Source organism: Pristis pectinata, chromosome 30, assembly GCF_009764475.1.
Source record: "Pristis pectinata isolate sPriPec2 chromosome 30, sPriPec2.1.pri, whole genome shotgun sequence".
Taxonomy (NCBI): Eukaryota; Metazoa; Chordata; class Chondrichthyes; order Rhinopristiformes; family Pristidae; genus Pristis; species Pristis pectinata.
The window spans coordinates 3,672,448-3,696,570 of record NC_067434.1 but is presented as its reverse complement, the minus strand read 5'-3'; the positions used below and the strand labels follow the sequence as shown (position 1 = coordinate 3,696,570).

Sequence of the window (24,123 nt, the reverse complement as noted above, 5' to 3'; positions counted from 1 at the left end):
ACAAAAAGTAGCTGGTCACTCATCTCGATGCTGTTTGTAAAGTGGCTACATTTTTGTTTTACACTTAAAAATACATTTCACTGTATGTGCACCATTTTGAGATTGTGGTGATAAAGAAATTTATCCTGTATCTGATTACTTTTGCTGAAATATAGGTTTGCCAGAATTAGGCACTGTGCTGTTATGAATGGTATGTTATTGATAATAATCATACAGTTTTTAAAACTATATGCTCTTTCTTCAATAGATTTTTTTTTTCCCCGCCAGGTGCTGTTGGTTATATGGGAACAAGTGCCTTTGTCAGAAAGATCTACACAAATGTGAAAATTGACTAAGAAAGGCCAGAGACCAGGGGAGCTGAGGATCATTTGTTTGTTTGTTAAACTGGAACTTGCACAGTTTAAACTGCAAGGAGACATTGGGTTAACACTGGGTAAAATGTGGGTTCCATTCATGGAAGTTTAAAGCAACATCTGTTTCCCTTGATCCTGAGCTCATTGACTGCTTTAACCAACTCTTCAGTAAAAGCTTGGATTATATGCAGTAAGCATTACTACAACACAGTGCTAATCTTCCCACACAAACATAGCTCATTAATGAAGAATAGACTAGCTCTCTTCAGTGAAGAGGACAAAGTTTATTTAAAATTATTTGTTCCATTGTAAAGGAGGGAAAAATCTGACTACTTAAAGGTTATTCGAGCCTCTGTTCTGAGACTGTTAGTTTTCTGAACCAAATAGAAAGGTAACTCCAGAAAAGCTGTGCATTCTAGTTTTTGTGACCGTTACTCAAAATCTTGCTATGTTTTTGTATTTTATCAATGTTGGGAACTTGCTGCATTTATTTTAATTTGTGTAAATTTGAAGGTTTATGTATACAGTAATAGAGTGCACATCAGCCATGAATATAATTGGACCAACTCAACTTCTCTATCTTCTAGTCTGAGACACAATTAGTTCTCGGCTTCAGTCCATCCAAAGAGTGAAGACTAAGGACAGAGGTGATCATCTGCACTGAAATTCACAGTAGTTAGTGTATAAGAAATGATTAGGCTGTTAGGAAGGCTGGTGATCTGTTGATGTTTTATTAGACAGGTCGAAATGAAATATTATAATTGGGCTTGTAAACTAATCTTATTTTCTTTTCCTCCTCTCCAAGAGTTAGTCTTGCAGCTTAGTCTTGTTTTATGTTGCGGTGGGAATGAAGGCTTACATAAGGTAATATGAAAGGGGGTAATAAATGTATATAACCTTATAATGTAACTTTAGACGTAGAACCCAAATTTATTTGGATGTACAGATTTATTACATAGTACTTTTTCTGATAACAAATTAATTTGGTGTATAAATGTGTGACAATTTTTGGGTGGCTTTTTACATCTTGCCTGCCATTGCATGAAGATGGTACCTCCATTATATGTGTGGATGTTACTCTGACTCCTTTAGTATTTTTCCAATTCTGTCTCTGAAGGCTCAACAAAATTGTAATTTAGAATCTAAAATTTTGTTAATCCTACCTGAGCACTCAACACGTGCAGCGTCAGGAGCATTACCGCTTAAAGGAATGTTCAGGAATAATGAAAACAAAATAAAACTTTTCAGACATAAGTCTTTTCGTTGTCCTTGTAATGAAATGTTTGCACAGCATGAAGAGTGATAACAAAAACTGGAACTGGAGAGATTGGCTAGACTGGGGTTGTTGAGAACATGCCTGCCCGTTGGAGCTGATGGTGTAAATAGGTTATCAGTCCTGGGGATGTGGTCCATATTTCAGATCGCTACTGTCCATCAGTCCATGGGATTTTTCCCAGGTTTCGGATCTTGAATTTCGCTCTTCCTCAGATGCCCAATGACTGTGCTGAGGCATTGAAGGCAATCGGTGAATTTTATGATTGACGTCTATCTTCACTGAGAACTTTCTCAGATATGGCAAATGGTCTATGTTTTCTGGGGTTTCATCATGATCTACATTGTTGGTCATATTTGTTTTACAGCCGGGCAGGTTGGAAGATGACATTTGTGTCTCTGATGTTGAGTGTAAGACCCATCCTCTCATATGCTCCAGTGAATGAGTTGACAGTGACCTGGAACTTGGCCTCGATGCATATTGGAGCTCGATGACCGAAGCTGGGCTGATGTTGTAACTGAAGTAATGTAGGTTGAACAATTTGCAATTTGTCCTGTAGACCAGTTCCAAGATCTGTTAGGGTAAGCTGCAGCATTGTGGCAAGAAAGGCTGAAGTGGGATGATGATATGCCTTGCCTGACACCAGTTTGCATTGAGATTAGGTCTATTTTGGATGCGTTGGTTCCTGAACATGGCATCCTGAAGTTGGCAGAAGATGGGGATGAATTTCTGTGGGCCAGATTTGAGAATGATGCTCCATAGATTTGCAGCCAAGTTGATAGCTGTTACAGGACGAAGAGTTATATACAATGATGTCGCTGTCTGCACTTCCCTTGAAGTTGTTGAGCAGCGAAGATTGTATCCACTATGCCTCTAGCTGGATCAAATCCGCAATGTGATTCAGGGAGCAGCTCTTCAGCCATTGAGAGAAGGCAAATGAGAGCCCTGGCAATGATTTTCCTTGTGGTAGACAGCAGGGATTTCCCCCGTCATCTTTGCAATTCAGGAGCTAATTAGTCATGAGTACAAAGCATTCCCAGTTTAGAAGCACGACTGTGCCTTTGGGAAAGCAATACTGAAGGCTGAGATCCAATGGAAAACCCATGAGCCAAAGGACGTGGTGGGTGGGAAAAGTGCAGGAGGTCCAACATTGGATCTTCAATGGTGTCATGGTTGTCTACAGCCAGATACCCTCAACAGCCTACTTACTGAGAGCCAAAAGCAGAGCGAGTTTATCAAGGACACAGAGGTGCTTGCTGGAAAGAACACTTAGGCCTCTGCAATTGTTACTCTTCATTTGAGCACCCTCGACTCCATTCTACAACAAACTGTGATCCCGCTACCAACAAGATAAAAACAGCCATATGCTCACCCAAAAACAGGCTGTGGGAGCAGATGGTATCCTTGTTGAACTAATTAAACGTGGTGGAAAGGAATTTCAGTCACAAGTTTCCCATGTCTGTGAAGAGGACAGATGGTCTCGCAAGACAGGATCTCAACTGTTGTAACTTTATATTAGAGATATGAAAACAGACAAACAAACGGGTTATTCCTTCAATCCTTTTTTTTAATATCTCTATATCTACCTCTTGGTACAGAGATCATGTTCATAGGTTCATGTTCATAAAGGATACCATGGCACTATGAATAAGAGCCAGGGAAGTTACTACTGTCAGTAAAGCAAAATACTGCATACACTGTAAATCTGGAAGACAACTGCGTAATATTAAAAGTACTCAGCACATGGGGCTGACCTGGGACGGCACACTATTGGTTTATTATTGTCACTTGTACCGAGGTACAGTGAAAAACTTGTCTTGCATATCGATTGTTCAGGTCAATTCATTACACAGTGTAGTTACATTGGGTTAGTACAGAGTGCATTGATGCAGTACAGGTAAAAACAACAGTACAGAGTAAAGTGTCACAGCTACAGAGAGAGTGCAGTGAGAAGAGCTGCTGCCTCAGCCCCAGAGACCTGGGTTCAGTCCTGACCTCTATATCTGTGTGGAGTTTGCACATTCTCCCTGTTACTGCATGGAGTTCTCACACATTCCAAAGATGCGTGGGTTGGCAGGTTAATTGGCTTCTGAAAATTGCCCCTAGTTTGGAGGAGAATGGTGGAATCTTGGGGAGGTTTATGGAAAGTGCTTAGTGGTCTGCCTTGACTTAGTGGGCAAAGGGCCCGTTTCCATGCTGTATCACTGCAAGAAGGCATTAATGTTTCATCACGATTTGGGAGGGCATGGGATTAATGGTGGCTGAACTATTATCGGGTGCTGGACTGAGCAGCTAAGGCTAGACCATAAGATATAGGAGCAGAATTAAGCCATTCAGCACATTGACTCTGCTCCATGAGTGGGATCAGGCTGTGCAGGATATTAAAATACAAACAAAATGCTAGAAACCCTCAGCAGGTCAGGTGGCATATGCGGGAAGAGAAACAATTAACATTTAAGGCCAAAGGCACTTTGTCAGAACTCAGGACATTTAGAAGAGAGCATGAGTAGGACTGGATTGGTCAGAAGCAGGAGCACTACCTTTGCCACTTCCCAATACATTGCACCTATTTTCAGCCTTGCCATCATGATGCTTATTCCATGGCCTTATCAGTTCCGTTGTAAAATAACATGCAGGCCTAGACTCACTTGAGTCTGGTAATATCCTTATGAATCTCTGCACCATTTCTGTTGCATTTACATCATTAAACAATTCAAAGTAATTTTAACTGTGGAAGTTTCCTGTTACATCCTTGGTTTCACTATTTTTTGCCTCTGGACAAAAGCTCTCTGATCCTTTAAAATCACACGCTGTTTAGTGTGGCAATGAGCTACAAATGTATTATTTTATGTAGTGCACATGGAACCATTTTAATTTTGGATTTCTCACCCTTACTGATCGAGATGCTGTGTTTAAGCAGCATCTGTTGTATATTTGTGCAAAAAACATTGGACAAATCAATGAGCTCTTGTTCCCTGACTCCTACGGAAATGTTTTATCCATCTGGGATGTGGACATCACTGTATATCCTGATTATGTTTGAACTGAGGCAGCAGTTGAGACTTAACCACATGATTTGTAGAGAAATATATACGGATTTCCTTTAAGGTACAAAAACACAATAGGAAAAGTGGTTGGTCTGTGGCTGATGAAGGCAATTAAATATTTTGTTAAATATTTAATTAAGGAAGGGACTTAAAGTTGCCAGAAATATTAGTACGCTGAGTTTTGGGAGCATGTTAGAATGGCCCTGCCATTGCTCTTTCAACAGCCAAGTCGGGGCTGCAAGTGCTCATTTCAAACCTACGACTGCCCAGGTAAATTCTGCAATGTGTCTTCACTGGAACCAAAATCTATTTGGTACTTGCAGGTGCTGAGAGGTCTTCAGTATAAAATGACAACACACCTCCACAGACATAGAAGTTTAATAAATTCCCATCCCATCATTTAGTTTCCTGGAAAACATTGTGGACAGATGTCCAGGTGCATCAGAGCTGCAGTTTGGAAGAAAGCATAGAATCATCCTGCAGAAACACACAGTCTCTAACCCAAGAGTGAAGCCCTGTGTTTTTACCCTGCCCTTTGAAGTACAGGAGGCTCCAGATCTGGCTGCTGTGGGCATACTGCACAAGTGGCAGGTTAGGAGCTCTGGAACCGTTGTAGGGTTGAGTGGAGATTGGTATCTGGGGAGGGATAGATTAAGGCAGGGGTTTCAAGGCAGTGAGGGAGTGTTGAGCAGAAGTGCACATTCATGCAGAATGTGTAGAGTATCACTGGATGGTTGTGTGTGCAATCTCACTTTGTCAAGTCCTTGGGCAATGGCCATCCCACCTTAAAAGGATTCACACACGGGCACCTTCGTCCTGAAGGACTGTCAAAGAAGAAAGTCACTTCCATAAATGATGCTGTTTTGTTGACTAGTTTGCTCCAGGAAGCAAAGGTCTTATTTGGCTTAATTCCATCTTCCAGCACCCATTCTGTAGTCCTGCAGGTCACAGTTCTTCAAGTACATAGTCAACCATCCCACCCTTTCAGTCAGTGGATTCTGGACCATATCCCCCAGTCCCACAGTCTCTTCATGAAACTTGAGGAAAAAAAAACCTGCAGGTGCTGGAAATATGCAGCAGGTCAGGGAGCATGTGTGGGAAGAGAAACAGACACTTCGTCACAACTGGAAAAGAGAGAAAAATATTTGGTTTTGGTAGCAGAGCAGGTTCGGGAGGGAGGGAACTAGAACAAGTAGGGTAATGTGGCAGTTAGAAGCACATCGTGCACTGTTCAATCCTGTACAGTCCTTGTATCCTGTCCCAGGTGAACTTTACCATCCTGCACAACCTGTCCTTTCATTTGTTTAAATAGGGCATTTTTTTTACAGAGAGTTTGCTTCTCCCACATTATCAGAGCTGAATGATGTTGACCGTATCCTGAATTTCCCTGCATCGGGTGGCATTCCGGCGCCATTCATAGTCATCATTCCATCCCCATCTTTCTTGTCCCAATCTTCAGTGACATCCTGGTCTTTTGACCCATCCTGGTTTCTCTGTCTTGGCCGGGATGCTCTGTCCCATTCCATCCCAGTCTTCTGCCCTGTCCCAGGTGCTTGGTGCCATCCTAGTCTTCTCTGTGGCCCCATGTGTATGCTCCTGTTTCCAGTGCACTGGTACCTCCTGCTCTCGTGTCCTGTTTTAGGTGCCCAACCCCATCACTGTCCTAATATCTGGCCTGTACCAGGTCTTTTGTCTCATCCTGGTTCCCGTGGCTTGTCCTGGTCTTCTCTCCCAAGCCTATTTTGAATCCAATTTGCCACCTTGCCTCAGATCCCATGTGCCCCAACCTTTTGCATTAGTTTCCCACATGGGGCTTTGTCAAAGGCTTAGTGAACTTCACACAGACCATATTAACTGCACCACTCCCATCAATACATTTTGCTGCTTCTTCAAACAAATTCGGTCAAATTATCTCCCCCTAACAATGCTATGCTGGCTATCCTTGAGTAATCCTAAATGTAGATTAATCCTGTCCCTCAGGTCTTTTCCCAATAACATTCCTACCACTGACACTATGTCCACAGATGTCTAACACCTGGTTTATCTTTGCTGCTCTTCATCTGTGACCAGGGAGAATGTAAAAATCTCCTCGCTGGGGACTTATCCATCTTAAGCCAAGGCATCTAATATCTCCCTCCTTTTAATGATGGAGTAGACAGCCAGCGCCTCTTTCCCAGGGCACCAATGCTCAATACAAGAGGGCATAGCTTTAAAATAATGGGTGGAAAGTTCAAGGGAGACATCAGAGGAAGGTTTTTTACCCAGTGGTTGGGGCATGGAATGCGCTGCCTGGGGCAGTGGTGGAGGCAGGTGCATTGGTCAAATTCAAGAGATTGCTAGATAAGCATATGGAGGAATTTAAAATAGAGGGATGTATGGGAGGAAGGTGTTAGATAGCCTTAGGCGAGATTTAAAGGTCGGCACAACATTGCGGGCCGAAGGGCCTGTATTATGCTGTACTGTTCTGTTGTTTATGATAACCCGTTCTGGAGTTTCACCGACCCCCTCCTTGAATTCTCCAACAGCACTGTCCTACTCTTCAGCAGAATAAGGAAAGTATTCATGAAGATCACCCACCTCCTCGGGCTCCGCGCACACACTGGTCCCTCATAAACTGCTCTTTCCCCGGTGATCCCCTTGCCCTTAATATACTTATAGAATGCTTTGGGGAGTTTTCTTAATCTTATTTGCCGGTGATATTTCATGCCTCCTTTTCCCTCCTAATGTTTTAGGTACCCTTCCACACTTCAGTACTGTGCATCTGCCGTGTGCTTCCTCTGACTCTCAATATCCCTTCCCATCCAGGGTTCCTCGGACCCGCCTTCCTGACCTTTCACCCTTACTACTGAACTCTCATTACTCTTTCATGTTTAAATGATTCCCTCTGGTCAGATGTAGATTTACCTGTAAGTAGCTGTCCCTGTCTACTTTTGGCCAGGTCCTGCCTTTTAATATTGAAATCAGCCTTCCCCCTATCCAAGACCGTGATGTCCGGACCATCCGTATCCCACCTTGAAACCCGCCAGATTGTGGTCACTTTCCCAGAAATGCTCCCCCACGGAGGCTGTAACCACTGGCCCGGGTACATTCCAGCACTAACCTTCTCCAGTAGTTGCTGGTTCAAAAAGTTTTCCTGGAAACACTGAAAGTTCCACCTCTCCAGGCTTTTCACTAAGGTGATCCCAGTTAGTACTGGGGACGTTGCAATCCCTTGCACAGTAACCCCGCTGCTCTTACACCCCTCTCTGATTGTCGACTATCTGTGCTCCCTCCTGCTGACAGCGGAGGCCTGTCCTGTCCTGTCCCGGTTGTCCCGCCGTGTCCGGGGTATCTCTCCCGTCCCGGTCTCCCGTCGTTCCACGGCTGCACGGTGCCGCGCCGTCTTCCATCCTGCCCCATCTTCGGTTCCCTTCCCCTTTCTGCCCCGTCCCAGGTCACTTCTCTGAAGACCTTCCGTCCTGCCCCAGGTAACATACCTTGTCCAGGGTGCCTTGTCCCCTCCCATCCTCTCTGCAGTCCGGGTGCACCGACCCATCCCAACTCTTCTGTTCGCCCGTCCTGCCCCGGGTGTGTCTCCCGCCCTATCCTTCTGTCCCGTCCGCGGTTACACGGTCCTGTCCCGCTCTTCGGGCATCAGTCCGCCTCCTGTCCCAGGTTCTCCGTCCTGCCTCGGATCCTGCGTCACTCTGGGGGCACCTGCCCATTCCCAGTCCTCGGGCTCATCCATATTCAGACATCGGAACGTTGGCGGAGGAATATTCGCCGATGAGGCACTATCAGATGTTCAATAAAATGGATTGTTATGCAGTTTTCAGACATAATAGGGAACACACATTGTGCAGATGTGTTCTGATTAAACATAGTTCTTCCAAATTCGTGTGTATTATTGTGTGTTGTTTTAAAAATAATTTATATTCCCGCTTTTTTGGTGTAAGAAATCTGATGTGAAGACCGATTCGATAAGTACCTTGATCCATCTTTTTAAAGATTGCTCTGTTCTTATTTTTTTTCTCCAGTTTATTCCTTTCCCTGTAAGTCCTTGGGTCGTTGAAGAGTGATTATACCAGAGAGCGTTCGCCCCGCTCTGTTTCACCCCAGTGCCTCACTCCGGTAAGTTGCATCCTGCATCTGTGCAGGTTGTTGAAGTGTTTGTTCATTTTATTGAGTGTTTATCGGCGGAAATTTGTTTGTGGTTGTAAAACTTGCAAGTTCTGCAAACCGTGTCCCGTGCACGGTCCTGCCCTGGGACCACCGTCCTACCCCGGGACCACCGTCCCATCCCGGGCCGGTGCACCGTCCTGCCCCGGGACCACCGTCCCGCTCCGCTCCTTGTCCCAGCGGGGTGCCCGGAGCCCGGGAGCGCAACGTGCGCTGATTGGTGGAGCGGGCCGGTGATTGACAGGGCGGCAGCGCAGGGAGCGGAGCCGGCGCTGCAGTCCCGGGCCGCGCATTGACCGGGAGCGTCAGCCGGAGCGCGCACCCGTCCCTCCGCCCGGCTCCCGTGCTCGCTCCCGCTCCGCCATGAGCCCCTGCCGCCTGCTCATCGCCCGCCTGCTCATCGCCCACCTGCTGCTGGTGTGGCGCCGCGGGCTCGCTGCCAGACCGCCGGACCCCACCGACTATAAGGATCCCTGCAAGGCGGGTGAGTGCGGGACCCGGGGTGGGGAGTGGGGAACGGGGAACACTGGGTCCCGGTCAGAAAACGGGGAACGTTTGGGAACCTTCCTGTGGGTCGGTCTATGTCTGTGTCGGCGGGGTCACTCGGCAGTACCTCAGGGTCAGTGGCTCCGTCAGGACCCACGCTGCACGGTGTGATCAAGGTCACCGGCCGTGGGTGTGAGGCTGTCACCCAATGAATGGGTCACAGTGACTGTTGAGTGTAGCTGTCTGTATCTACTCGCTGGGTGTGCTGAGCATTGTTGTGTACACCAGTGTTCATCTCTTTTGTCAGGACTGTTTGACTTTTTTTAGTTGAAGTTGCTCAGATTTGTTTCACAACTTTAAATGAAAGCAGGCGAGTGAAGTGTCGGTGGGGAACACACTGGGAACAGTGACCATAACTCTGCACGTTTCAAACAATCTGCTGAAGGAGCTCACAGATGCTGCTCGACCCGCTGAGCTCCTCCAGCAGTTTGCTCCAGATTCCAGCGTCTGCGGTCTCCTGTGTCCCTGTAAGTTTCAAGATGGTTATGGAAAAGGATAAGTCTGGTGCTCAAGTTACACCTCAGATTGGGGAAAGGATGTGCAGGAAGTAGATTGGGAGCAGATGCTTGCAGGTAAACCACAACTGACTAGTCAGGGTCTTTCAAAAGAAAGCTAAGGAGAGTTTGGGGCCAACATGTTCCAGTAAGGGTGAAAGGCAATATTTGCCTTTTTAGACAACCAGAATCTGTTTCCCAGGGGAGAAATGTCAAATGTCAGAGGGTATAGCTGTAAGGTGAGAGGGGGAAAGTTGAAAGGAGATGTGCAGCGCAAGTTTTGTTACACAGAGTGGCTGTAACGTGCTGCTGGGGTGGAAGCACTAGGATCAAGAGGCTTTTAGCTAGGTGTATGAATCTGTAGGGATGGAGGGATAGGGATCATGTGCTGGCAGAAGGTTTAGTTTACTTTGGCACCGTGTTTGGCACAGACATTGTGGGCTGAAGGGCCTGTTCCTGTGCTGTGGCAAGATTAGGGAACCTTGGATGATAAACGTTTGATCAGGAAAAAGAAGCAAATGACGGGTACAGGCAACTGGAATTGGGGAAGTCTCTTGAGGAACATAGAGTGTAGGAGAGAAAACAAAGGAGGACGAGAAGGAGCTATGAAATATCCTTGGCAAGTAAGATTAAGGAGAATCCCAAGGCATTCAAGTACAGGGCTGCCTGGGTTACAGAGTGACCCGACTACGGAATTCAGAGCTTATGCAAATTCTCCCAAACATTTTTAATGCACTTTTCAAGATAATAAAATGTTTTGTGGTATTCATCAATGACTGGATACACTACACTGATTATAGGTAGTGTTGGGGGTAAATATTCCATGAAATGAAGGAATTATAGCAGATGTATGTTTGATATGTGTAGCTGTGGAAAACGGTCGTTTCTGACTGACAGAGGAATTACCTTACAGACAGTTGTCAGGAACGGAACCCTTACGTAACCCAGGCACTGCCTGTATATCTGGAGTAGTCAGGGAAAGGGTGGATCCCTTAAGGACCAGAGGGATAATCTGTGTGTGGAGCCGGGGATGTGGGCAAGGTCCTCAATGAATACTTCACATCTGTATTCACCAAGGAGAAGGATGTAGAAGATGGTGAGTTCAGGGAGGGTACGTGGATAATCTGGAGCGGGTCAGTGTAAAGGAGGAGGAGGTATTAGATGTTATGGGATGCGTTAGGGTTGATAAATCCCTAGGGCTGGATGAGATCTATCCCAGGTTGCTATGGAAAACACAGGAGGAGGTAGTTGGAGCCTGGACGTGTTTTTGCATCTTCATTAGCCATAGTTGAGGTACCAGAAGACTTGAGGATAGCTCATGTTTTTCCTTTATTTAAGAAAGGCAGCAGGGTTAAGCCAGGTAACTACAGGGTGGTGACCCTTAATCAGTTGAAGAGAAATTATCAGAGAAAATCCCATGGGATAAGAGTATGTATGAATGGAAAAGCAGGGGGTGATCAGGGTGGTCAGTGTGACTTTGTTGGGGGGGAGGAGTGGATTCCTTCCTCAATCATTTGCTTGAGTTGTTTACAGGAGGCAGCAAACAAGATTGGTGGAGGCAGGGTGGTAGATGTTGTCGGTATGGACTGTTGGAAGGCATTTGACAAGGTCCTACGTGGTAGGCTGGTCCAGAAGATAAAGGCACATGGGATCCAAAGCAAGCTGGTTAATTGGATCCAAAATTGGTTTGTAGGAGGTAGTAAGCTTGCGGATGACAGGAGAGTTGCTGTTGTAGATCGTGAGGAGGCTACAGCAGGGTATGGATCAGGTGGAAGGTTGGGCAGAGGGGTGGCAGGTGGAAGTTAAACCCAATGAATTGACGTGTTTGGGAAGTCAAATAGGGGTAGGACTTGTACAGTAAATGTTAGGGTTGTAAGGAATGTTGATGGACAGAGAGACCTTGGAACTCAAGTTCATACCTCACTGAAAGTGGCAACACAAGTAGATAGGGTAGTGGAGAAGGTGTACAGCATGTTTGCCTTCATAGGTCATGGCTTAGAATATAAAAGTTGGGACGTTATGTTGCAGCTTTACAAACCACTGGTTAGGCCGCACTTGGAGCGGAGGAGGCTGTATGCAGTTCTGGTAACCACACTTTGGAAGGATGTGGTTGCACTGGAGAGAGTGCAGAGGAGATTCACCAGGATGTTGCAGCATTGGAGGACTTTAGTTATGGAGAGAGATTTTCCCTAGAGCAGAGGAGGCTGAGGGGGGACCTGATGAAGGAAGTTTAAAGGGGATCGGGGGTAGGTTTTTTTTTCACGCAAAGTGGTTGATTCTGGAACTCGCTGCCAGAGGAGGTGGTGGAGGCAGACACATTTACTACACTTAAGAGGCATTTAGACACCACTTAAATAGTCAAGGCACAGAAGGATACAGTCCTAATGTGGGCAAGTGGGATTAGTGTAGATGGGAAAAAAGGTCGGCATGGACATGGTGGGCCGAAGGGCCTGTTTCTGTGCTGAAAGGCTCTGTGGCTCTATTCCCTGGCTCCACCAACTCTTCCCACTTCCTCCTCCTGCTCCCCTAATGGGTGATTTCAATCTCTGGATTGCGCAGTGTCTGTTGATATAGGGGCTCCTCAGATTCTCAGATTTTGTTCAGCTGTGACATCCATGACATTTCTTTCACAGCGTGGAAATGGCCCTTCAGCCCAACTGGTGCATGACCAAGGTGCCTTTCTTTGCAGGGTTGTCCCTCAAAATTGTAGACGTCGAATTGTAGATTCTTTGTAGATGGTGGGGTTGGTGGTGAATCCAGCAGTAAAGCAAATGGGATTGTTGGCTCCTCCTGTGCCCCTTGCCACACCCACCCCTCCGCCACAACCTTCCTGGGTTTGTACTAACTCATCAGTGCCTGTAGCTGTGGGCTTGGATCAGATCCAGAGACATCCCCTCCCCTCCCCCTCCCCCTCTGTTTATTCTATCAAAATCCTTCAACATTTGGAACAGTTCCAAAGCATCCCCACTTAACCTCTGCTCTAGGGAGATTAATCCCACCTTTCACACTCTTTCATGGCAGTCTCCCAAAACCCCCTTAAACCATCCTTGAGGCTTCTTTTTTTCTGGATCTAGAATCTCTACCAAGGCCAGCGTTCACTGCCGAGCCCAACCTTCCCTGGAGAAGGTGGGGATGAGCATTCATGAACGCTTCAGTCCCTCTGGTGAAGGTGCTCCCACAGTGCTGGTGGGGAGGGAGCTCCAGGATTTAGACCCAGTGACAATGAAGGAGTGGTGATACATTTCTAAGACCGGATGGTGTGTGATGTGACCAGGAAGTTTAACACAATGTAAAATCACTGTTGAAGTCAGCCCAGTTTACCCAGTCTGCTGCCAGGATGTTGGGGGCAATCTTTGCCTTCCCTCCACCCACCAAAATATCCACAGCCAGCCTTCAGGTCTCCAGTGGTCCTATGCTGCCTCGCACCCTCACCCTGTCAGGGGCTCTCACCTGTCCGCCCAACACTGAGCCATTAACATTCAGCTTCACCCTTTCACCTGGCAATCACCCAACACCCACCCCCCCCCACCCCGTTCCCCGCTCCCCTTCCACCCTGACCCATTCCTCAGATCACCCGTCCCAGCTCATTCAAATTGCTGGTTCTGATGTGCACAGCTCGGCTCTTCAACCAGGACTGTCTCACTGTCTCCCCGGAGCCTTGTCCTGCCCATGAAATAATAGGAAGTTGCAAAGAAGACACTGCATCATCTGGGCATCTGTCTTCGGATAGATGGGACAAATTAGCAAAGGTGACGGAGGATTGGTTCATAAAGTGTAATCAGGGCAGTTTTTAAGGACAACACATTATGGAGCCAACTAGGGAATAGGCTACTTGAATCTGGCCAAGTATAATGGTACAGGGTTAATTAATGCCATCGTAAGCAATCCTCTGAGGGAGAATAATCATAATTTGATAGAAAGTTGGGACTTAAACTAGTGTCATAAACTTAAATAAGGTCAACTACCAAGGTATGAAAGCGGGATTGGCTAAAGTGGACTGGGAAAATAGACTGGGTAGATAACTGGGTATTTAAGGAGGTAGTTCATAATTCTCAACAAAATTAAATTCAATTAAAAACCAAAGACTGCTAGGAGGGTGATCTACCCATGGCTAGCCAAGGAATTTAAGGATGAAAGCAAATTCAAAGAAAATGCGTACGATGTTCAAATTATGAAGGTAACGTAAATATTAAGAAGGAGGAAATGTTGAGTTTCTTGAAAAACTATAAGGTGGATAAGTTCCCAGGACCTGATGGAATCTTTCCCAGGATATTGAGGGAGGTCAGGGAGGAGATTGCTGGGGCCTTGATAGAGATCTTTGTATCCTCTCTAGCCACAGGCAAGGTTCTGGAGGACTGGAAAATAGCTAAAGTTGTTCCTGCTAGGTCTTGACAAAGGGCCTCAGCCCAAAACATTGACTGTTCATTTCCCTCCATAGATGCTGCCTGACCCACTGAGTTCCTCCAGCATTTCATGTGTGTTGTTCCAGATTTCCGGCATCTGCAGTCTCTCTTGTGTCTCTAAAGTTGTTCCTTTGTTTAAGGAGGGTAGCAGGGACAAATGAAGAAATGATAGGCTGGTGAGCCTCACATCAGTGGTAGGGAAATTAATGGAGAAGATTCATATGGGCAGAATTGACTTGCATTTGGAAAAGCATGGACTTGTTAAGCACAGTCAGCATGGCTTTGTGTGGGGGAGGTTAGGTCTTACAAACTTGATTGAGTTTTTTGAGGAAGTGACAAAGGTGATTGAGGGCAGGGCGGTGGATATTGTTCACTGGGACTTCAGTAAGACATCTGACAATATCCCTTGTGGTAGACTGATCCAGAAGACTATGGCACGTGGGATTCATGGTGAGGTGGTAAATTGGATCTGAAATTGGCTTGGCCATAGAAGACAGAGGGAAGTGGTGGGAGGGGTGTTATTCTCACTGGAGGTCCGTGACCTGATTAGTACTGGGACCTCTGTTGTTCATGATGTATATAATGATCTGGATGAAAATTGGATGGAGTTCTGGATAGTGAGAGAGGTTGTCAAAGAATACAGAAGGATTTGAGACAGTGACCATAACTCCTTGGAGCCTTGGAGAGGGATAGGCGCAGACGATATGAGGAAGTATTTAATTGGGGGAGGGGGAATTATGATGCTTTTAGGCAGGAACTTGGGAGTGTAAATTGGGAACAAACATTCTTGGGGAAGTGCATAATGGAAATGTGGAGGTTGTTTAGGGAGGTCTTGCATGGGGTTCTGGATAGGTTTGTCCCACTGAGGCAGGGTAAGGATGACAGAGTAAAGGAACTGTAGATGACAACAGACGTAGAATATCTTGGCAAGAGGAAGAAAGAAGCTTACCTGAGGTTTAGAAAGCATGGATCAGACAGGGCTCTGGAGCATTACAAGGTAGCCAGGAGGGAGCTTAAGAATGGACTTAGGAGAGCTAGAAGGGGGCATGAGAAGTCCTTGGTGAGTAGGATTAAGAAAAACCCCAAGGCGTTCTACACGTATGTGAAGAATAGGAGGATGACTACAGTGAGGGTAGGACCAATCAGGGATAAAAGAGGAAATGTGCCTGGAGTCGGAAGAGGTGGGGGGAGGTCCTTAATGAATACTTTGCTTCAGTATTCACCAGTGAGAAAGACCTTGACGTTTGTGAAGATGGCGTATGACAGACTGATATGCAAGAGCATGTCGATGTGAGGAAGGAGGACGTGCTGGAATTTTTGAAAAAACATTAGGATAGATAAGTCGCCGGGGCCGGACGGGATATATCCAAGGTTATTACGGCAAGTGAAGGAAGAGATTGCTGCATCTTTGGTGATGATCTTTGCTTCCTCACCGGCCACAGGAGTAGCGCCAGATGATTGGAGGGTGGCAAATGTTGTTCCTTTGTTTAAGAAAGGGAGTAGGGATAACCTTGGGAATTACAGACCAGTGAGTTTAACTTCAGTGGTGGGCAAATTACTGGAGAAGATTCTTAGAGATGGGATTTACGAGCATTTGGAGAAGCATAGGCTGATTAGGGACAGTCAGCATGGCTTTGTGAGGGGCAGGTCGTGCTTCAAGAGCCTGATTGAATTCTTTGAGGATGTGACAAAGCACATTGATGAAGGTAGAGCAGTGGATGTGGTGTACATGGATTTTAGTAAGAGCGTTTGATAAGGTTTCTCATGGCAGGCTCATTCAGAAAGTCAGGAGGCATGGGATTCAGGGAAACCTGGCTGTGTGGATTCAAAATTGGCTCGCCCATAGAAGACAGAGGTTGGTGGTAGATGCAAAGTATTCTGCCTGGAGGTCGGTGACCGTAGTGTTCCTGCTCTTTGTGATTTTTATAAATGACTTGGATGAGGATGTGGAAGGGTGGGTTAGTAAGTTTGCTGATGATACAAAGGTTGGTTGTGTTGTGGATAGTGTAGAAGATTGCTGTAGGTTACAAGACATTGATAGGATGCAGAACTGGACTGAGAAGTGGCAGATGGAGTTCAACCTGGAAAAGTGTGAAGTGATACACTTTGGAAGATTGAATTTGAAGGCAGAATACAAGGTTAACGGCAGGACTCGGCAGTGTGGAGGGACAGAGAGATCTTGGGGTCCATGTCCATAGATCCCTCAAGGTTGCCACGCAGGTTGAGAGGGTTCTTATAAGGCACATATGAAGTGTTGGCCTTCATTAGTCGGGGTACTGAGTTCAAGAGTTGCGACGTAATGTTGCAGCTTTATAGAACTCTGGTTAGACCACACTTGGAGTGTTATGTTCAGTTCTGGTCGCCTCATTATAGGAAGGATGTGGAAGATTTAGGGAGGGTGCAGAGGAGATTTACCAGGATGCTGCCTGGATTGGAGAGCATGTCTTATGAGACTAGGTTGAGTGAGCTAGGGCTTTTCTCTTTGGAGAGAAGGAGGATGAGAGGTGACTTGATAGAGGTGTACAAGATGATAAGAGGCATAGATCGAGTGGACAGTCAGACTTTTTCCCAGGGCAACAATGGCTAACCCGAGGGGACATAATTTTAAGGTGATTGGCGGAAGGTGTAAGGGGAGTGTCAGGGGTAAATTTTTTACACAGAGTGTGGTGGGTGTGTGGAACACACTGCCGGCAGAGGTGGTGAAGGCAGATACGTTAGGGACATATAAGAGACTCTTAGATACGCACATGAATGATAGAAAAATAGGGGGCTATGTGGGAGGGAAGGGTTAGATATATTAGAGCAGGATAAAATGTCGGCACAACATTGTGGGCTGAAGGGCCTGTACTGTGCTGTTATGTTCTATGATATAGATCAGTTGGAAATATGGGCGGAGAAATGGCAGATGGAGTTTAATCGGGACAAGTGTGAGGTGTTGCATTTTGGGAGGTCAGATAGAAGAGGAAAGAATATAGTAAATGGCAGGACCCTTAGGAGCTTTGATGTACAGGGGGATCTTGGGGTGCAAGTCCATAGCTCCCTGAAAGTGGCAACACAGGTGGATAGGGTAAGAAGGCATATGGCATATTTGCCTTCATTGGTCGGGCCAATAAGTATAAAAGAAGGGAAGGTGCAAAAAAACTTTGGTTAGGCCACAAATGGAGTATTGTGTGCAGTTCTGGTCACTGCACTACAGGAAGGATGTGGAGGCTTTGGGGTCAAAAGAGATTCATTAGGATATTGCCTGGATTGAAGAGTATTAGCTACAAGGAGAGGTTGGACAAACTTGGATTGTTTTGGTAAAAATAACTGCAGATGGTGAAAGCATTTAAAAACAGAGTAGCTAAGCTGATGTTGGTACCTCACAGGATAAGACTGGGAGTATGGAAATGGCAGAGACTTTGAACAAATATTTTGTATCTTTCACAGTAGAATACAAAAGGCATCTCAATGGAAGGAGAAAGTCTGAGGGGAAAGGGAGGGATGAATTTAAAACAATCAAGTGTAGGCAAACTAATGGGACTAAAGGCTGACGTCACCTGGATCAGATGGCCTGGATTCTGTGGCTGGTGGAAAAATCACAAACTTAGCACCTCTGTAGAATGAAGGAAGCAGCCAGAAAGCAGGAAACGACAGGCCCGTCAATCTCAGCTCTGTCATCAGGAAAATGCTGGAATCCATTATTAGGGAGCGACCAGCAGGAGATTTAGAAAATCCTAAGACGATCAGACAGAGTCATTGTGGTTCGGTGAGTAGGAAATTGAGTTTGAGTCTGCAATGAGCAGGGTGAATGAAAAGGAGCCAGCAGGTGTAACGTCTTTGGATTATCCAGCGAGGCTGATACTGCAGCTTGGAAGGAAGAGAGGTGATCTTGTTGAAATGATGAGCCTCTGGGGGGGGATTGAGGGGGGATATGCTGAGATGATGTTTATCCTGGTGAGGGTAACTAGAACTGGGCAGAGGTTCGGTTTAAGGAAACACCATCTAAGGTGAAGTTCCTCTTCACCTCCGAGGGTTGAGAACCTTTGGAGTCTCAACCCCAGAGAGCTGTGGAGGGGAGAGGAGGACTGTGGGGAACTGGCAGGAAAGTGGAGCTGAGGCGAGGATCAGACGAGCCATGGTGTTGAACAGTGGGGAGGGGGGAGCAGAGTGAGGAGAGGTGGAGTCTGTGGTGGTCCATCAGGGTTTGGAGTCACGTGGAGCCATTTATTCAGCAGAGGCACATTGTCTCTCATCTGCCACCCCATGCATTTATGGCCGTGCTCCTGGCCAGTGTCTCTCACACCGGGTCTGCCCAACCCTGCTCCTCCATCCCCCCACCCCACCAGATCTGCTGTGGAGTTGGGTGCCTTCAGGCAGAGCAGAGACCCATCTGCCTCCGTCAGTCGGGATCCCGTTCCACCCACAGGTGGATGTGATGGTTCTGACTCATCCTGGGAGTAGGGAGCATGGCCAGCACTGCCCGCCCCTCTGGGGATGAGGGGGTGGGTTCCCACAACCAATGGTGGAAGTGTCTGGTATGGCGTATCACAGAGGGTGCGTCCCCACCATTCTCCCCCCCACCCACCCCGGGACACCCCCTCTCCCCCGGCACATGGAGCCCCTGTCTGGGATGTGGATCTTTTCCCTGCCACTGGGTCTGATCCAGGGTCGGGTGGGAGACCAGGTTTGGGTCTCTGGGTGGTCCATCCGCTCCTTTTGATGCCGCTCTTTAATTCACAGCTCGGCACTTTGGTAGGTGTTTCACAGGTGGATCAAAGATTGTGTTCTGGCCGGGTGCCTCCCAGGAGCCGGGGAGCACAGCTTTGATCAGGAAACCTGTGTGTCCAAGGAAAAATCCAGCTGTTCCTGCAGCTGCCAGCCGTTTGATGGGTCTCTTTATCAGCATGGCTTCAAAGTAACACTGCTTCACAAAGTTCACAATGCTTCAGGAGAAGCTTGCTTTTAACTTCATTGCCATATAAACAACGGCTTCACTCAAAGTGATCTTGGTGTCCACCACTCATGAACAAGGGACGGGCTCTCTGGGCCGCAGTGAAATCGTTTGGTTCAGTGGAGGGGTGAGATTGTGGGGGAAGAAATTGAGAGGTGATGTGGTTTTAGAATTCGAAAAGCAAGATGTCAACATGACCAGGGGTAGGGTCTGATCCCAGAGAATGATTTCAAAACTGGCCAGTGAATATTGTGGGCAGTGAGTGGGACTGGGTCCATGTGGAGGTTTGGTACAGGTCATGTTCTTTCAGATGCAAAATACACGCTTTGTTTACAACACAGCATTTGGGGATTCTGTGTGTGCACTGTTCTCGTGAGTATAGATGTGGTTCCCAAAAGCTGGAGTTTCCAGTGCCCCTCTGGGCATTGATGTGGCAACAGGTCCATCACTGCGTGGTTGTAACGAAACCTCACCAACCTGAAACGTCGGCCGTTTCTCACTCTGTTCATACTGTCTGACCCACGCAGCTTTCTACTTTGTTGGATGTAGGAGGGTGAGATCTGTGCCTGCTGGGTCTGTGAGGTTGGGGTGAACTTGTCCCATGTGGAAGGGTTGGGAGAAACGTCATGTGGATGAAAGGTCCACCCCTGTGTCCTGGAATTGGGGATGGACATTGTGGACTAGTGCGGACAGGAGAGGATTCAGTCAGAATATAAATGCCACACGGAAATGAGGAAGCCAAGCCATGCCTCCCCGTTCTGCCGTGTCCTTGACTTTGCATTTGTCTTGAAATCAGTCTGCATCTGTCGGCCTCCTTCACATGGTAGTTCAGTCTGCCTTCCAAACTATTCAATGTGCTGACTGCTACGGTGCTATCAGCAGCCTTGGATATTTCTCCCTTGATTTTGCTACATCATTAAATATAGTGGGACAGCATTCATCTCTCTCCCCCCAGTTCAGACACACTGTCCTTTGCTGCTCAACTCATTTGCTATCCGTATCGTTAACTTGTCTTCGTTTCACATGGCTGTAATCTTTGTTAACAATCTCCTGTGCTGAACCTTATTGAATCCCTCTGGATTTCATATAAACTGTACCCATGGACAATTTCCACCCTGTAACTTCTGTTCTGCAAAAATTAAATTAGGTTTGTTCAACACAACCTAGTCTTCGCAAATTCATGAGGCTTCCTTAATACCCCAGAGGCGGAGGCGGTGGCTTCAGTGGGCTAGGTATTAGCAGGCAGCGGCAGCCTCAGCGGACGGTATGCCAGAGGTTTCCAGTGTGGAACAGTCAGCTGCTGTTGTACTGCTTGGGTTCCTCTGTGCCCTCTAATGATGTAACTGTCATATACCAGTCATATGCATAAGTGCTCTCTACTTCCTTTAGTTATTTATATCAATAACATGTTGATAACAATTTCTTGTTTTCTTGACAGTAATGGAATAAAGTTTGTAGTTTCCAATCTGAAAGTAGTGACAGTGGACAGCCACTGGCCAGCATTTAAAGTAATAATACAGGATTTGCAAAATAAAAATTCTTTAAGGTACAGCTATAGGGGAGGAAGAGTGGTCTGTCTGTGGCTGACGGGAAAGCAGACTTCATTCAATCAAAGGATTATAAAGTTGCCAGAAGTAGGCATTTGATAAAGTACCCCATGCAAGGCTTATTGAGAAAGTAAGGAGGCATGGGATCCAAGGGGACATTGCAGTGTGGATCCAGAACTGGCTGGCCCACAGAAGGCAAAGAGTGGTTGTTGAAGGGTCGTATTCTGCATGGAGGTCGGTGACCAGTGGTGTACCTCAGGGATCTGTTCTGGGACCCTTACTCTTTGTGATTTTTATAAACAACCTGGATGAGGAGGTGGAGGGATGGGTTAGTAAGTTTGCGGATGACACAAAGGTCAGATGTGTTGTGGATAGTATAGAGGGCTGTCAGAAGTTACAGCAGGATATAGATAGGATGCAAAGTTGGGCTGAGAAGTGGCAGATGCAGTTCAACCCAAGTAAGTGTGAAGTGGTTCATTTTGGTAGGTCAAATATGATGGCAGAATATAGTATCAATGGTAGAACTCTTGGCAGTGTGGAGGATCAGAGGGACCTTGGGGTCCGAGTCCATAAGACGCTCAAAGCGGCTGCGCAGGTTGACTCTGTGGTTAAGAAGGCATATGGTGTATTGTCCTTCATCAATCGGGGAATTGAATTTAGGAGCCGAGAGGTATTGTTGCAGCTACATAGGACCCTAGTCAGACCCCACTTGGAGTACTGTGCTCAGTTCTGGTCACCTCACTACAGGAAGGACGTGGAAGCCATAGAAAGGGTGCAGAGGAGATTTACTAGGATGCTGCCTGGAATGCGGAGCATGCCTTATGAAAGTAGGTTGAGGGAACTCGGCCTTTTCTCCTTGGAGAGACAGAGGATGGGAGGTGACCTGATAGAGGTGTAGAAGATGATGAGAGGCATTGATCAGGTAGATACTCAGAGGCTTTTCCCCAGGGCTGAAATGGTGGCCACAAAAGGACATAGGTTTAAGGTGTTGGGGAGTAGGTATAGAGGAGATGTCAGGGGTAAGTTTCTTACTCAGAGTGGTGAGTGCGTGGAACGGGCTGCCGGAAACGGTGGTGGAGGCGGATACGATAGGGTCTTTTAAGAGACTGTTAGATAGGTACGTGGAGCTGAGTAGGATAGAGGGCCGTGGGTAAGCCTAGTAATTTCTAGGGTAGGGACATGTTCGGCACAGCTTTGTGGGCTGAATGGCCTGAATTGTGCTGTAGTTTTTCTATGTTTCTAAGTAGCGGTAGGCTGAGGACTGGGAGCATCTTGGAACCTAGCAAAGGAGCAGTAAGAAATTGATAAGGTAGACAAGGTAGAATCTGAGAGTCAATTGGCGAGAAACATTGGCAGACTGTACAGACTTCTACAGGTAAATGAGAAAAGGGTAATAAAGGCAAATGTGGGTTCCATACAGGCAGAGAGGGAACAAAGAAATGGTAGAGAAATTGAACAAATACTCTGTGTCTCTTCATCAATAACTTCAGAAATATCTGAGAACCAAGGGTCCAGCAAGAATGAGGAATAAAATGAAATTAGCATTCCAATGTACTGGAGAAGTTGGTGAGACTGAAACCCAATAAATCCAAGGACCTGAGCTGAAGGAGATGGTGAATGCTGTGTTTATCTTCTTACAAGGCTCTGCGGAATGGTTCCTGTGAATGGGAGAGCAGTAAATGTGACTCCCGCTGTTTAAGAAACGAGGCAATGAGAAAACAGGGAATTACTGACCTGCTGGCCTGATGTCTGTGGTAGGAGAAGGGCTGGGAATCTATAATGAAAGATGTAATAACAGGAACACCTTGGAGTCAGTGAGAGGTACAGCATGGAAATGGACCCTTCAGCCCACTGACTCCCTGCCGACCATCGACCACCCATCCTGCATTAAACCCCGTTTGTTACTCTGCCCACATTCCCATCAACTAACCCCCCCCCCCCCCCCCCCAACATTGTACCACTCACCTAGATATTCTGGGCAACTTACAGCAACCAATTAACCCGTCTTTCGGATGTGAGAGGAATCTGCAGCACCCGAAGGAGATCCACGTGGTCACAGGGAGAACGTGCAAACTCCACACAGACAGCACACAAGGTCAGGATTGAACCCAGGTCTCTGGAGCTGTGAGTCTGTGAGTCAGTGACTCTGCTACCTGCACCACCATGCCCCTTGTAAAGAATAATAGCACAGAGCAGAGTCAGCATGGATTTATGAAAGGGAAATCGTGATTGACTAATCTCTTGGAGTTCTTCGAGGATAAGGGCAGCCAGTAGATGTGGTGTATTGAGACTTTCAGATGGCCTTTGATGTGAGCCCTCAGGTGTTTGGTCAGCAGGGTTAGAGCACATGGAATTGGGGTTAATGTACTGGCATAGATTGAGAACTGGTTAACAAAGATTGGAGATAAATAGGGTCTTTATCAGGTTGGCAGTCGGCAACTAGTGGGGTACCATAGGGATCGGTGCTTGTCGTGATCTATATTAACAACTTGGCTGAGGAAACCAAATAATATGTTTTCAGCTTTGCTGATACCAAGTTAGACAGGGTTGTGAGTGCAGAGGAGGATGCGAAGGGGATATGGACAAGGTGAGTGATTGGGCAACAACATGACAAGGTCATCCACTTTGGAATACAAAACAGAGCAGCAGAGTATTTTTTAAATGACAAGACTGGGAAAAGCTGATTTACCAGGACACCTGGGTCACTTGCAACACTGAAGGACAATCTGCAGGTTGCCACAAGTAATTGAAAGACAGATGGTGCCTTTATTAAGGTTAGCCTTTATTAAGTGAGGATTTGATTACAGCAGTATTGTGTGGAGCCTCAGAGAGTCTATACTGCACATACTGTGTACGGTCTGAGTCTTAGTGCATACAAAGGATATACTTGTCATTGAGGGGTGCAGTGAAGGTTGGCCAGACTGGTTCCAGGGATGGTGGGTTTGCCAGATGAGCACAGATTGAGTGACTGGGGCTATATTCTCTAGAGTTTAGTAGAGTGAGAAGTGATATTGAAATTTGCAAAATTCTTGCATGCTCGAGGGCGGATACAGGGAGGGTTTCCCCTGGCTGGAACAACAGAACTGCTAGAAGAACTCAGCCAGTCAAGCAGCATCTGTGGAAGAAGAAACACATCTAGATAAGATAAGGTATCTTTATTAGTCACATGTACATCGAAACACATAGTGAAATGCATCTTTTTTGTAGAGTGTTCTGGGGGCAGCCCACAAGTGTCGCCACACTTCCAGTGCCAACATAGCGTGCCCACAGCTCCTAACCTGTACGTCTTTGGAATGTGGGAGGAAACCGGAGCACCCGGAGGAAATCCACACAGACACAGGGAGAATGTACAAACTCCTTACAGACAGC

General features: G+C 46.6%; 2 protein-coding genes across 2 annotated transcripts in view; both read left to right on the top strand.

Annotated features, from left to right (window-relative positions):
• tm9sf3 (transmembrane 9 superfamily member 3) overlaps positions 1–1,607 on the top strand; it is a 74,821-nt gene extending 73,214 nt beyond the window's left edge. Inside the window, exon 15 of the mRNA XM_052041606.1 lies at positions 268–1,607. Within this exon, the coding sequence (XP_051897566.1) occupies positions 268–335 (68 nt within the window). The 3' untranslated portion in view covers positions 336–1,607. The remainder of the gene's footprint in view (positions 1–267) is intronic.
• Positions 1,608–9,028: 7,421 nt separating this feature from the next.
• The window catches only part of LOC127584610 (tolloid-like protein 2), a 124,231-nt gene continuing 109,136 nt past the window's right edge, over positions 9,029–24,123 (top strand). The window contains exon 1 of the mRNA XM_052041400.1: positions 9,029–9,315. Coding sequence (XP_051897360.1) covers positions 9,195–9,315 — 121 coding nt within the window. The 5' untranslated portion in view covers positions 9,029–9,194. The remainder of the gene's footprint in view (positions 9,316–24,123) is intronic.